General features: G+C 43.6%; 1 protein-coding gene and 1 long non-coding RNA gene across 4 annotated transcripts in view; one reads left to right on the forward strand and one right to left on the reverse strand.

The window, feature by feature from the left end:
* Positions 1 to 7821, reverse strand: part of LOC139059847 (coiled-coil domain-containing protein 28B) — a 41405-nt gene extending 33584 nt beyond the window's left edge. The window contains exons 1-3 of one of the 3 annotated variants that reach the window (XR_011514398.1): positions 7219 to 7821; positions 2416 to 2577; positions 831 to 930 (exon numbers count right to left, since the gene is read on the reverse strand). Coding sequence is in view for 2 of the 3 variants with exons in the window: in XM_070538284.1 (XP_070394385.1) it covers positions 831 to 930; positions 2416 to 2577; positions 7219 to 7570 (614 nt within the window). In the remaining variant the exon portion in view is untranslated. The remainder of the gene's footprint in view (positions 1 to 830; positions 931 to 2415; positions 2578 to 7218) is intronic. The other 2 variants (XM_070538284.1, XM_070538285.1) reach the window with 2 other exon arrangements.
* A 339-nt stretch (positions 7822 to 8160) lies between these two features.
* On the forward strand, positions 8161 to 13666 carry LOC135904260 (uncharacterized). Its single transcript, XR_011514399.1, has 2 exons — positions 8161 to 8414; positions 13462 to 13666. It is a non-coding gene; the product is annotated as an uncharacterized lncRNA (long non-coding RNA).
* Positions 13667 to 14696: the final 1030 nt, after the last annotated feature.

A 14696-nucleotide genomic window follows, 5' to 3' on the forward strand; every position in this document is an offset into this window, starting at 1 on the left:
CCTCCACACTGAAGAATCTGGTAATTTTTTTCCTCCTGAAATATTCATTTGGAAAATAAACCGTGTTCACTTAAGTGCTACCGAGTGATATGTGCATAAAATATAAAATATTCAATGAAATCTAATATATGAATTTTTTGACCTGTGTTGATCTCTCGTGGAATCCCCCATAGTGCGTTTCTCTCATTCCATGGCCACTTAAAGTGCTACCCTTGAGGTATAAACCAGTATTATCTTCACCCAGCTTAGTAATCTTCTTGCAAAGCGACAAAGCCATACAAAGCCAGAAGCACAAAGTTTAGGCAAATGCATGCGTACCATATATCATTCCCATGCTTTTGGGTGGGGCTCACTCCTTTTTCGTCAATTCACTGTTTGCTTTGTTAGCCTTCAGGACTCTGCTCAACACATTAACACACACAGTAACTTTAAAGGGTTGTTCAGCAATTCATTAGTTGATTATCACTGCTGGCGCAACTAGCATGTCATGTTACTGGCATGTCATGTGTCATGTCAACTAGCATGTCATGTTATGACAAAAATTACCTACCCCCCCCCCAAAAAAAAAGTAGAACCATTTTCCGCACTAAAAATAGCTGATTATATTAAATAAGACATGTGTATTCAAGAAAATAAACTATTGAAATGTTAGCTTCCGATTTAAAGAAAAATTTTTTTGTGTGTGTTGCTACCACCTTAAGCCACCTTCTTAGAAATTCCATTTCTAAAGAATGCACAAAGCTTTCTTGCTCTACTTTGCTTCTATTGAAGACAACAGCTTAGAGTGATAGTTTTGGTGAATCACAAGGAGCGATCCGTGCTGCACTCACCCACAGTGTTCCTGCTGAGCGTTGAGCTCAAAGTGAAGACGAGCGAGCCGCTCTTGCTGCTCTCGCACGTGCTCCATTTTCTCAAAAGTGCAGTCCTTACCTGCAGCCAGGCAAATGTGCTCGCAGCCAACACTTGCTAAAGACAAATGCACGCTCACAAGTTTTCTATAACAAAGCAGCCAACGTTGCAGTAAACAAAACTCAGTGTTACTACTCATCACATGGAACCAGTAAGGTAGAAACACTGCTTGAAAAAACTTGATAGCTAAAGAGCAAAGGCAGATGGTAAGAATCATCTAGTGTGGATACAGTTCTTGAACTATGGTATTGACTTTGTGACTGCACTGGTTGGCAATGCTACTATCTTAAAGACGTTCTGACGCACAATAGCTGTCAACTGTGTGAGGCCTCAATTCCCCATACAGGTACATCTACAATGTGAACAGTTTGAAATGCTCTTCACACAGCTTTGCAGGATGGATTGTGTAAAGTACAACACCCTCACAGCATCCCGAAAACGGCGATTTGGTGGTCATCGCAAAACACATCAACGCGTGCCTCATTCAGCGGGGTGCAGCTGCTGTAAGGGTGTCCGTGAAAGAAAAAAAATCAATAACAGAATGACGTCTCACCTGGTCGGGAAGTAGATCTATATCAGGAGAAAATAAAACAATGCTAACCAAAAATGTGTTAGAGCTGGGCTTGCAGCCCCTGCCCATTCCTTCCTCCTCCACTATGAACTTATTTGCACATTTGACAGTGCGGCCTGTGACCACTGCCAAACCCACACGTCGGTGGTTTGTGATGTGTGCCACGTGCAATTTCCATGATATGACAAAAGCCACACACCTGAAGCCATGTTATGAACTTGCCGAGTATTTATTGTGCACTGTAAAAACAGAGGCCTCATGGCATTATTAATGTTGACAATTATTGAACAAAAAATAAAGCAAGCAAAAATTTTGTCGGTGCCAAACGTGTGCTCCACTATCGAATTAGAAAGTTGAAGCACCCACCTTATTGTTGTGACCACTTGCAGTGCTCATACATTGCCCCCTCCCTTTATTTTTTGTTTGACTGTGTTCGATCCCAATTACACAAAGCTTCCACTTATAAACTCCAGCATATCACCTAGTTATAGTGTGTATTTGGACCACTCTGCTGCTGCCAAGTGCACAGACATGTCATTTCTATTGTGCATGCTTGGAGCATCTGCCAATCACCCCAATGACATTGCCTAATTGCTCAGGAAGGCATTGTTCTTCTACTAGAGGCTGAATCGCCTTCCAACTTTTTCAAGACAATGTCTCCTTTGGCAAGATACCAACACTTTAACACCCAAAAAACTAGGTGTGATGCCCAACATAACATATTCACTATGCCATATTCGTTATGCACTTGTTATGCTGGAAGTATAACTGGCACATGCAACCCAGAAGTTCTTGTCTTTTTACTGTAAGCAGTAATGACGGCTCTTTGTAAAACTGTAACTCCCCCCTTAACAAGCTCCGATGTCGAGATTCATGTCAAGTACCTGTATAAATGAAGCAAATAAAACTGCACAGCGGTTAAAGCAGTGTCTCACCAAAGGCCTGCAGCTTTCCCGAGTGGAAGTCGTGCAGCAGCTGCAGCAGGCCCTGCTCCATCTGTCTCACGTCCGTGACGTCTGTGAGAAATGAATGCTGCTCGCAGGCTGCATTGCCTGCACGGCTGCCATCGCTCTCGGCTGGGCCGCCGCCACCCCCTACTGACACGGGAAGTGCACGGCGATGGCAACACAGGGAATAAGGGAACACACTCCAAAGCAAAATAGGGCAGCAAAGGGCAGCAATGGACACAAAGGGATGCTAAGCTCTACTATAGCAAATTATGCTGAAAAAAAGGCACTCTTACCACAGGAGGCCGGGCAAGCGAAAATTTTGGAAGGCGATACAATGTGTCATTTCAAAGTTGATCAATGTCTTCCTGGGGGGTGAGAATGGAGTGTACAGACTGTATCATTTATTGTGAGCAACACTTGATCGACTTCAACTAGAGGCTGAATTTCCTTCCAAATTTTCCCATAGCAAGCATAACTGACGCCTGGCACCTTCTGTACATTTCTTCTGCTCTTTAAAGACCACTTCTGTCAGCAGTTCGCTCAGGTGCAGCATGGCAATGCCAAGGTGAGTAGCTAACGAGTGCCAGTCCATGCCGCTGCCCCATTGTATTGACATTTCCACAGCAAGAGTGTGATGTAGCGCTCCTGCACCTGCTGAAGGCGCTGCGCACAGCGCTATGTCGTGCGAGGGGAGCAGGAAGAGTGTTGCACTTTAAACTGCACTACCTTCAGCATCAGCCAACATCTTTAGACTGGACCACCTCCGAGATCGGCCCACAAAAGTGTTAGAAACGGAAAAGTACGTAACTCGCTACCAAGGAACACATTAGTCTTCCAAAAGCTGCCAACATTTAAGAGGGCTGCCACCTTGAAGTTCCCACACCAGCTTGCCACGACATCTGCTCGGACATGTTAATTGCTTATCGGCAAGCATGGAATGCACTGTATTCTGAAGGAGCCTGAACTTAGAGTTTTACAGTGGCGAAATCACGAATGATATGATTATGAGGAATGCCGTAGTTAGAGACTCCGGATTATTTTTACCACCTGAGGTTCTTTAACGTGCCCCAAATGCATGGTACACAGGTGTTTTGCCCCCATTGAAATGCGACTGTCATGGCTGGGACTTGGTCGTGCACTATCGGGCTTAGCAGGGCAACCCCGTAGCCACTACACCACCACAGCGAGTCAAAAGTCTGAACTTAGCCAAGAACTGATGCTGTGCCCCAACAGTCCGAATAGGAGGAAACACACTGATGTCGCAATGACATACCGCTGCTGGGGTTTCGGTACAAAATCCAAGAAACAGTAGTTGGGCCTTCATTTTCCTGTTTAACCTCTTTAGATGAAATTTAAATGATGAGTTTTCGAAAAATACCTTATCAATCTAAACTGACTTAGCATTTCTCTTTAAAGGGCCCCTCACCAGGTCTGGCCATTTTAAGCTGACAAGTGCAGAGCATACATTGCGCAGTAACAATCGTGTCTGCAAAGTATTACATCGCTAGACGCCATGGAAAGATCTGAAATTTCAGACCGAATGTCGTTTTCCCTTCTCCTTGCGGCCGCCGTGCTCCAAGCCAGAGGATGACGTACTCGTGTACCTGTGCCTACGTACTGGTGTCCGCAGTGTGACATCGCTCATAGTGACACGTCACTTCGGGAAGTATTCAAGACAGCATCTGTTATCTATGCTATCTATTGCTTGAACTGACGAACTGAAGTTTACAGAAATAATAAAACACACAAACGGAATGTCTGCATGTTTTTTGTTTTACTTCGCACCTAAACAAGAAAGATGTACTTCCGCTTCGTCTGCTTGTTCCCACAATCGTGCGGTCACGTGTGCAAGTACCGAAACTATGCCATTTTGTACCGTGTTCCAGTGCGTGATAACGCTCTGCGATTCGCTTGTTCTGCCTCAGTATTGGTGTTGCACTGAATTATACTGTTAGTCATGTGTCTTTGTGCACAGCACGCAAAATCGTGCACTGCTTGAAACAATAACAGCTCACGTGCAACAAAGAAAAAAAAAGCGAGGAGAAAAAAAGTGAAGGCGGGGCGGGGCCTGTGACATATGTGTAACGCAATCCTCGAGGTCTGGCATGGGAGAACGCAGGAAAGGAATTTTGCTTGCAGAGGCTAGACGGGGCGAGTGGAGAGAGAGTCTCGTTATGCGGTGGAGCTTGCCTCCTGAACTCATGGGTTCGCAGCACTGAAATAGTTCTATCTCGGCTATTAATGTGCAGACTTGAAAAAATTTTGCAGCAGAACGCTCTCTAGAGGACACGTAACAACTTCCAGCGTATAACCAAAATTTGCTATGGGGCCTGGTGAGGGGCCCTTTAAGGAAACAATAAAGAATGGTGTTCGCTCCAGACGCATTTTTTCACTTCAAAACTCAAGTCATTTGGTGGAAAGAGGTTAATAACTAAATAAAAAAATTTAATTTGGGTGTTTTCTGTGCCACAACCACGATGAGGCATGCTGTCTGATCACCTGGGGTGTGCACCCAATTGCAAGCATTTTTGCCCCAATCGAAAGTACAGCTACCATGGCCGGCATTATACCCTTGACCTTGTACCTGGCGGGTCAATGAAAGGAAACTACCTTCTCAGCATGTCAGTGCGATGTCACAGGTTTCAAAGCATATTTGCCTACCCCCCTCCCACTGTGGTTCACAAGGAAACTTCCAGGTTGGGGCAGAGTCTTTGGTTCCTTTGAAATGCAATGTAGTTACTGATAAACTAGACCGAAGCAGGCAGCGTCTTTTCTCCATTCTCATTATGTTGCCTGAGGTTGTTACTACAGGGGGGCTACAGCGTAGATCGGTTCACACTGCACACTTGCACATTCAACAATCAGTTGCACTTGGCAAAAGTCCTTTCAAAAAAAGAATTTGCAAACATGCTTGTTCTGGGTTGGTAATCCCCAATTTTGAACAAAGTATAAGTTCATGCGCATAATTTGTAAGCTTAAAATATTTATCACTGACAATGACAGTTTTCTTATCCCATATTAAATGGAAAAGCTTTAATCTCAGTGCTCCACCATGGGATGACACTTGTTTTCAACGTAACTCAGTTTTTATCACAGTGCAATTCTACTGTTTCGAATCCTTTCAATTTTGTCAACTAGACGTCTTTGTGGTTGATTCCAAAGAGACAGACCGTATTCCAAAATCGGTCCAAGTATGCACGGTACGCGAAAAGTTGACATTTGCAGATGTAGTCTCCTCTCACATTGGCCAACCTACAAATGCACAAGTGAATACCTCTTAATATACATCTTTAGTAACCCTTCAAAAATCAAGTCCTGCAGCTCTTACTAAAAGTCTTTCAATACGCAACAGTGATCACAGTGCACTGACAAAGGTGAAATGCGCAAGCATATGTTGTAGGACAGGGATAGTTTGAGAGCAGCTGAACAGAGAATTAAATGAGATGCTTTCAATCAGCACAAAGTAACACAATACAGTGGCACAGTGCACAGGCAACTGTCGGGAATGGCTCATGGCAACGCAGCTACCAAAAACAAGTTGCAAAAGAAAACAGGCAGGGCTGCTGTTGCGGTGGGCACCATTATGCACTTCATTGAACAATGGGTCAAGATGTTGCCTAAATATTAACATGCACATGTGGAGCATGCCCATTTGGCAAGAGCATTTGTGCTGTACATCCTTGTCTTCATTTTCTACTCATTGATATTTTCAGTGCAAGACATGGTGAACAGATATGTAAAACTTTCACAGGCTGTATTCTAAACGAAAGTGACAACCTTATGGAAAAGCACATGTTCTAAGTTCCGCTTTCTGCAACCAGAAAGTATCTGTTAGCTAAGAGCACACCCTTCACAGGGCACACGGAAGGCTTGTACCTCTGACGCGTCGGCACTACAAAGTACTTTGGCTAGGGGACAAATACGGAAGACATTCACAGGGCGGCGACACACGACAAAGGAGTATCTCCTTTTTGGCACGGGACCCGCGTAGTAATGGAAATATCTGAACTTTTTTATGGACCTAGAGCAGTAACTTTGTATGCAGCTTTTGAACAGAAAGCTTGACAAATTACAACATAGCTGTATTAAAATTTTAGTGCTTGCAAAAATGATTTATACTTAGTAGTGCCGAAATTTCTGTGGCAGTGAACTTTTACTGCTGCGATAGCCAGCGCTGTACCACATTGGACTTTAGTTGCTCCGTCACTCTAGGGCTTCGTCCACATCTTGCTTACACTAGGTAGTGTTATTCGCTTCATTTTAGCTTTGTAAGTGTTTGGAAGTACCCCATGTCTTTATAAAACCTCGATGTTTATTGTCTGCTCTGACTGAGACATCCTAACAGCTTGCACACAGCTGCACAAAAGGAAAGCCCATTCACGCAATGCTCACTCTGGTTTCAGAAAGCAGAACTAGCTGGGCGAAACGAAGTCATCGCTGTGCTGCCATGTTGATGGGCCACGTCAAACTAGGGTCTCGAAGCAGGTCGGTTTGGCCCAGGAGCACTAGGCACAAGCTGGGTGGTACAATACCAGCCCTCTGAACGAAGCCAGCCAAAGAGGATGAATTGCTAGAGAAATTTCGAACGATGCTACTGGCAGAACGGTCACTCCTGTAAAATTATTTCGTTTTACTTTGCATTAACTAAACACTCTATAAGGTCAGGTTAAAGGAACAGTGCCATGTGTTTTAGGCTCACTGAAATGGAGAGCGGCGAAAGTGGCAAGCGGGTTCCCTCCAAGGTGTCCGGGGCATTAATCAGGCGGACAGCGAGGCCGTCAAATGCACCTTTGCCGTTCCTGGGCGCGCGTCGTGGCGTTGGCTTGAACTCCATCTTGGGCCTCGGGGACTTGTCCTCCGCCGCCTCGGACAGGACCCGAGCGAGCGGCGACTTGGAGAGATGCCGCGACAGCTCGAACGCGCTCTCGCCCCGGGGGTCGCCGCTCGAGCTCGGAGGCGCCAGCAGGAAACTGTTCGCGGCGGGCTGCGCCGGCACCGCCTCCGAGTCTTCGGACTCGTGGCCAGCGGAGGCCACGGCTTCGTCGCCGCTCGCCGCCGCTGCGCTCTCGGCTGCCGCGTTGCCGTCCATGGCCAGTCGGAGGTAGCCGGCCTTACTGGTGCTTTCTTTCAGGCGCAACATTAATGACGGGCTCTCTCTCCCCCCCTCCACCCAACAGACAGGATTGTCGTTACACACGCGTGGTGGAAAACGCGCGCGTCGCAGGTGGAGGGGGAGGCCGAGCGCTTACCGTTACGGGGTAGAAAAAAAACGAAACAAATAAAAAAGCTGCTCGACGGGACTGACAGCACGGACACGTCAGCTAAAATACAAGCGAGATACACCGATATACTATAGGCGTTCTGTGTATATACAGCTTCAGACTGGCCAACGTCAAAATATCATCCTTTGACATGTCAAACCCATGTGAAAATCACGAGCAGTTGGCGTGGACGGTCTCCTATTGATGCCACTAGGGTAGCTACAGATAACCTTTCGCTAAAAACGTGGTTACGATTACTTTTACGTTATTAAAACCAACATTGACATTAAAAACAATTATATCAAGTACATTTTAATAATATTTGCCTTGATTTATTTGCGCCAGAATCAAGTCTTTGACTTCTGGGTTTTAAAGCAGATACTTCCACGTCCCAGGGGGCCCTATCGCCCCCGAGTGCTCCGTGATCGCTGCGCATGCGTGAGCTGAGAGAAGGTAAGAAAGGAGAACAACTCTTTTTCACAGGATGTGACGTCACATTGTTGCATGTTTTTATTTTTTTGAAAGAGCTACTCTCGAACGTAGATTAGCCATTGCCGTCGTGTCGGCTGCAAGACGTTGTGCGCGCGCTTGGCGCGCTTTTGTACGTGTCGAAAGCGTTAACGTGCGCGATATTCGTGCGAGCGCAGTTTGACTTGAGCAATCGTGGGCTTGGACTCCGTGACATTTGCTTTCGTCATATGCGAGTTAGGGGCTTGCTGACAGGTAAACCGCTGCTGTGCTTAGGTGAATACCTTGTTTTTCGTGGTCCTGAAATAAGTAGCGCGTCGCTGCGATGGTGACTTCAATCGAGTGCGGCAATTGCTGCGCATTACGGACGATCTAATTGCGCAATACGTGCTGCATTATGGTGCAGATAGAGAAAACTTATCCTGTGAGCCTTACTTCCGTCAGTCAGTCGGTTAGATGTTTCGCTCTTATCCAGTGCACATTTCTTGATATCCACTAACGATGTACTTCAAATATCGACGAAGTGCCTATTGATCGTGCAGATGTTTTTTTTTTTTATTATTCACACAACTGGCGATGGGCAGACCTTTTCAAATTGAAGTTTTCGCTCATGTTCGCGAGACAGCAAATTTAAGTGTTACACCCGTTGCTGTATTTTTCGATTCCATGTGACCTAGATTTAAGCTGCCTCAGGTTGTATTAACGCGCGCAGAGGCTTTTCGAAAAATAGTTGTCACCTGAGAAATCAATGCAGTGTGCCAGTTCTTTTGGAATGGTGCTATTTGTGAAATTGATCATATTTCCCCTAGTCATGCTCAACTACTTACTGGTCAGATGCTTGAACTTCCGAAGAAGTATTTGTAGTTTCCCTTCCAACTCAGCATTGTAACCGACGCTTCTCGGAAGTATGAGTGGTATTTGCCCCTGCAACACTGCCACGAGTTCAAGTTCAAATTGTGCCCACCGACTGTCTATCCCTGTGCCAATAGAAAGCAAAGAACTCATTTCTCAATTGTCGCAACATTTCTTTTTCATTCCATCTTCAAGAAATTTGTTTACTTCTTTTCCTGGTCATTGTGGACTTGCGCACATTGAAGTTTTGGATAGTTTGGCAAAAGCATTGCATAGTGGGCCTGTAGGGTTTTTTTTTTTTTGTATTTAGCGCATTGCCCTTCTGACTGGACAAATTAAGTAACTGCATTACAAATATTTCACTTCCTTGGAATGTTTGTTCCATGTGCCTCATAACAGTACACGGTTGAATTTGGCACATGCACCTTCATATGACCAAGTGTAGGTTTGTATTGCAATGGAAATAAGAACATGAGTGCTTCAATTGTCTTCATCACATTGCTGATGCCTTCAATGTGTGAAAATGGCTTGTAACAATATTGCTGTGTTTCATGTGAGGATATGGAATAGAATAACTCTCTTCTTTTATGCTGAAGGTATTCACCCCTTTTGCCTGTTGGGCTTCAAATCTTGTAGAAAATGGTGTGAGCAGCCTGGGGTGTGCCTGAAGAGCAATGCTAGTTTTTGCATGATCATATATTGTTGCTGCTGGGAAGATGACATCTTAGGCACATTTTTTTCATACAATTAACACAAATGTTTCCATCTTTCCCCTTGTGGCTCAATCGTAGTAGACCTGTTCGTTTTTCAGTTACTTTGTTGTTTATTTTTGTTACATATCAGTATTATGTAATATCAACTTAGTGGGAATATAAAGCTATTTGATGTTGTACTCATGGGAAATCCTAGCCGATCCCTCGTCATGGGTATGTGCCATATGTCACAGGCAACAGTCATTCTAGTCTCTCTTCTTGTGGTAAAAGTATCCCAAAGCCTATTTTGTATGCTTGCAGATGAGTTGAGATTTACATATCAATGCCAGCTCACAAAGCATCTAATACGGCAATCAGCCAGCCACCTCCGCAGATGGAGAATTCTGCAGTTTCCAATCATACTGTTTCTGTTGTCCTTGGCAGAGATGTTGATTGTACACAGAGGGAATATATTGCAGGACAATAAAAATAACTTGTCATGACAAGGGCAATATATGGTAGAAATTATAGTAGACTATGACCAGCATTAGCGCAAGCCCTGCGGTATCTAAAAAATGAGTAAAGTGCTGGTTTTCATATGCTATAGCTGCTGTGTGCATTAAGCTCAAAACTCCCTTCTTGGCAACATAACCCAGGAATGCCCACTCCAAACACTCTTGCACATGCACTTTGACAGCATCTGCTTTGACCTACCTAATTGCATATCAGTAAAGATGAGTCTAGTTCACTAAAGACTGACAATGCTGCATTGGAATGGAACCAAACTGTTCTCGAAAAGTTCTTGAAACCAGTCAAGCAGGTTTTTGATAACTTTTAATCTGGCAGAATGACAAAATGAAAGTTATTTGAAATAAGTGGTGCAATACTGATGAGGTTTTGGCATGTATTTCAAGGTGCTTGGCCTTCATTATCTCTAATCATAGTGAACCTGCCAAATTGGCAAGGATCTTGAATGAATTCTTCACTACACCCAACTATTTTGTTGCTGCCCTATATTGTCTCTACAGGAAGAGTGCACAACAAAAATCTTGTGGCCTCCTGTTATCATAACACCCTATAACTTCCTTAGATGTAGGGCCATTTGATATTCACCAATAAATACTTCCACAGGATTTAGATGATGCCTTTAAAGATGCGTCCATCATGCTTACATGTAAAGGAGCACCGACATTAAACTTTTGGACTGAATTTTTTTATATTAATCTGGTTCCAAATGGCAGCTTTTATGACCACACCATGCCACTGAAAGCTGCATGCGCTTTGAGCGATTCTTAATGTGTGCTAAGACTTGCTTCACTAAATAAATTTTCTTATGACTCTTCTCAAACATCTAAATTAAAATTAATTTAATTCTAGTGTTCTATAAGTTACAACCACGATACGATTACGAGGCATGCCATAGTTGCGGACTCCGGCTTAACTTTAATCGCCTGAGGTTTTTAACATGCACCCACTCCACAGTGTGCACCAAGATGGAAAGACCAATGTTGTGCTGCATAGTGGTCCTAACATGCTCAGTTTTCAATGACCTAATAATCGCATGGCTTACTCATGAACAACTGCAGCATGCATCATTTGTTTGTGACCTACCATGCAATGTCACCAGATTATGGGGCCACACTGCCTTTGGCACATGTTTAAATGTTGGCATTAAGGATATATTTGTTGCGCATAGAAGGAATTTGAAGTTTTGTAGTGTAGTTAACTGAATGACAGCTACACACGCATAAGAAAAAAATTGTGCCAGGACTACTTAAACTCTGCAGTGTTTGGCTTTGACCAATTCTTGCGATTTTGCACATTTCGGATGACTGCAGGTCATTCATTACAGTTATACCAGCTTTTGTACTTTTTAGACATGCTGTTTGCCCCGGTTTTATACAGTGATCATAGATAGCCACACCACACCATGTTGGTAGAAGAATTCAGAATTTTAGTTAAATGGGGTTGCTCCATGTTGAGGTTCACCAGCATGTCATAGTAAATAGAAGCCAGAAGCAGCAGCATTTTAAGGTATTGTGCCGCACCATGTAAAGTCAAATTATTGTGCCCCCCTCCACTCTCGCTGGCAAAACCTGCTGGTGAAGCATTGTGAGCAAGCTTTTGAGGTACGCTGCGCTCTTTCCAAAACAGCATCCGAGCCAGCCATCTATTTTGCCTACAGGACGAAAAGTCCCTGGCCAGGAGTGCATCGAACATACGGAAATAGCTGTCAATTGTGCTGCTGAACTTCTATAGATTTATAGTTTTGACCTCAGGTTGCAGAACACAGCAATGCTATAGCAAGCAGTGTGGTGAAAGCTGTTTCACGGCTCTACCACGGCATAGCCAGCACTGCATGCACATACTATACACAAGCATGAGGTTGTAGCAGCTATACTTAACAGTAAATTGAATTTGTACAACTTCACTCTGTCTTTAACACTGCCAGGCTTTAAAATACATGAGAAGTGGTCACTGTCTTTCATTTGATGTGTTTATACAAAAAAAGTGTGTGCGTGGAAGGGGTTAAGGCTCCTTTGTCAAGCCAAAATGCTTCCTGGCATGATAAAGTGAAGCCTTGTGCATTTCAGTCTGCAGTTGCTCACTGCACTTTCAAAAGCGCAATCAGCATAGGGAGCACAGGAAAACACACAAGCAATAGTTCAGCAATTTATTTGAAACAAATGCAACTTTGTTTTACAGAAAGACCACATTACAAAAAAGCAACCACATGCTATGCAGACAATACAGCCAACTTATGTTAATTGTACAGATGTTAACATGCCCTTCCTTTATATGTGGAAATGTTTCAAGTCTCAAAGTGTGCCCCTACTTTGTAGCTTGTCCTTGGAACAATGGATGATTCAAACAAATGCTAAATTTAGCACCATTGCCACACTGATAGAAGAAAACTACATATTAAAATGGCAACTGCTTGGAGAACAGAAAAGGGTGTATAGTAAACTTCCAATAATCTGACTCTGGTTAATTTAATTTTTTCAGTTAATTCGAACCTGGCCGACGCCCATGCATTTCTATGGGATTAAACATTCATTTCGATCCTAAAACTGGCATTCGCCGGATAATGCGAACTTAACCAGACCCCAATAATGACCCCTTTTAGTGGCAGCGCATGTCTCAGTAGAGCTTAGGGGACAGTGAATGCGTTAAACAAATGCCATCTCCTCTCTGAAATGTCTATTTTTGACCCACCCGAAAAAGATTTTCAAGCAGTAATGGTAGCCGACAATGTCCGATTGTGGTACTTATCTGATTCTAACAAACACTTTTTGTTTTCGAAGGACATCGAGAGGAAAATTGCCTAGCTGTGCAATCGATTGCGAAACTAAAACCGTGGTTGTAGCATTCATATGCTTTACCACATATCATGGCTGTAATACAGCGAAGCTGGCTTTAGAAAATCAACTGCCATTCTAAAAAATGAGGTACGCGTAGGTTTCTACTTTGGTTTGGAGTTAAGTCATTTCTACTTTAGTTTTATACTGTGGACAAATAGAAATTTGATGCACGTTCGTTTCAGAAGCGTGTTACTCAAGCACATATTGCCAAATGAATCAAAGGTGCTTCAGCAGGTTTTTGCATCTTAATTCGACCCGTAAGTCTCGTGAGGGTAGAATTATTGGAAGTTGATTGTATAAATTGTGTGATGAAGCACCAAGAAAGTTACCTTGCTCAGGTAGTGAAAAAGCATGGAAAAAGTGCTTCACACAACATCCACCGATTTTCTGTTGCAGATGCAAAAGCTGCCTCCCTTATCTGGAACAGAATAAATTCCTTTCCAAGGCAAAATAAAAAACAGAATGAGAAGTCATCAAGGCATTCCACATCCATCTTATTCAGTCTTTACAGTGTTGCTACATCACCATTTGCTTAGCCTCCTATGCCAAAAAAGATTGTCGAAAATAAAATGACTTGATTCCCATGTTTTTCACCATCCAAGCAGTGTTTACTGTCAATTATTACTGCTTTCTGTAACCTCACCTGTAAATACTGTATGTTGACTTGTATGTTAACACTGAGCTATACGATAAGCTTAGTGAAAGTTAAAAAAGAATACTGGATGTTCATTTCTGTTTTTTTTTTTTAGACATAAGAAGGGGTGCTTAAAAGCGAGCCACATTTGCAAAATGCTTGAATAAACAGCAACTACCCCGGTCATGCGCTAATTGTGGCCATGCTGTCCCTGCAAACTTCTTAATCTCATCCGCCCACCTAACTTTCTGCTGCCTGCCCCCTGCTACGCTTACCCTCTCTTGGAATCCAGTCCATAACCCTTAATGACCATCGGTTATCTTCCCTCCTCATTACATGTCCTGCCCATGCCCATTTCTTTTTCTTGATTTCAACTAAAATGTCATTAACTCGCGTTTGTTCCCTCACCCAATCTGCTCTCATCTTATCCCCTTAACGTTACACCGATCATTCTTCTTTCCATAGCTCGTTGCGTCGTCCTCAATTTGAGTAGAACCCTTTTCATAAGCCTCCAGGTTTCTGCCCCATAGGTGAGTACTGGTAAGACACAGCTATTATACACTTTTCTCTTGAGGGATAATAGCAACCTGCTGTTCATGATCTGGGAATGCCTGCCAAACGCACCCCAGCCCATTCTTATCCTTCTGATTATTTCGGTCTTATGATCCGGACTCGCGGTCACTGCCTGCCCTAAGTAGATGTATTCCCTTACCACTTCCAGTGCCTCACTACCTATCGTAAACTGCTGTTCTCTTCCGAGACTGTGAAAAATTACTTTAGTTTTCTGCAGATTAATTTTCAGACCTACCATTCTGCTTTGCCTCTCCGGGTCAGTGAGCATGCATTGCAATTGGTCCCCTGAGTTACTAAGCAAGGCAATATCAGCGAATCGCAAGTAACTAAGGTATTCTCCATTAACTCTTATCCCCAATTCTTCCCAATCCAGGTCTCTGAATACCTCCTGTAAACATGCTGTGAATAGCATTGGAGAGTTCGT

This window comes from Dermacentor albipictus, chromosome 5 (genome assembly GCF_038994185.2).
Source record: "Dermacentor albipictus isolate Rhodes 1998 colony chromosome 5, USDA_Dalb.pri_finalv2, whole genome shotgun sequence".
Taxonomy (NCBI): domain Eukaryota; kingdom Metazoa; phylum Arthropoda; class Arachnida; order Ixodida; family Ixodidae; genus Dermacentor; species Dermacentor albipictus.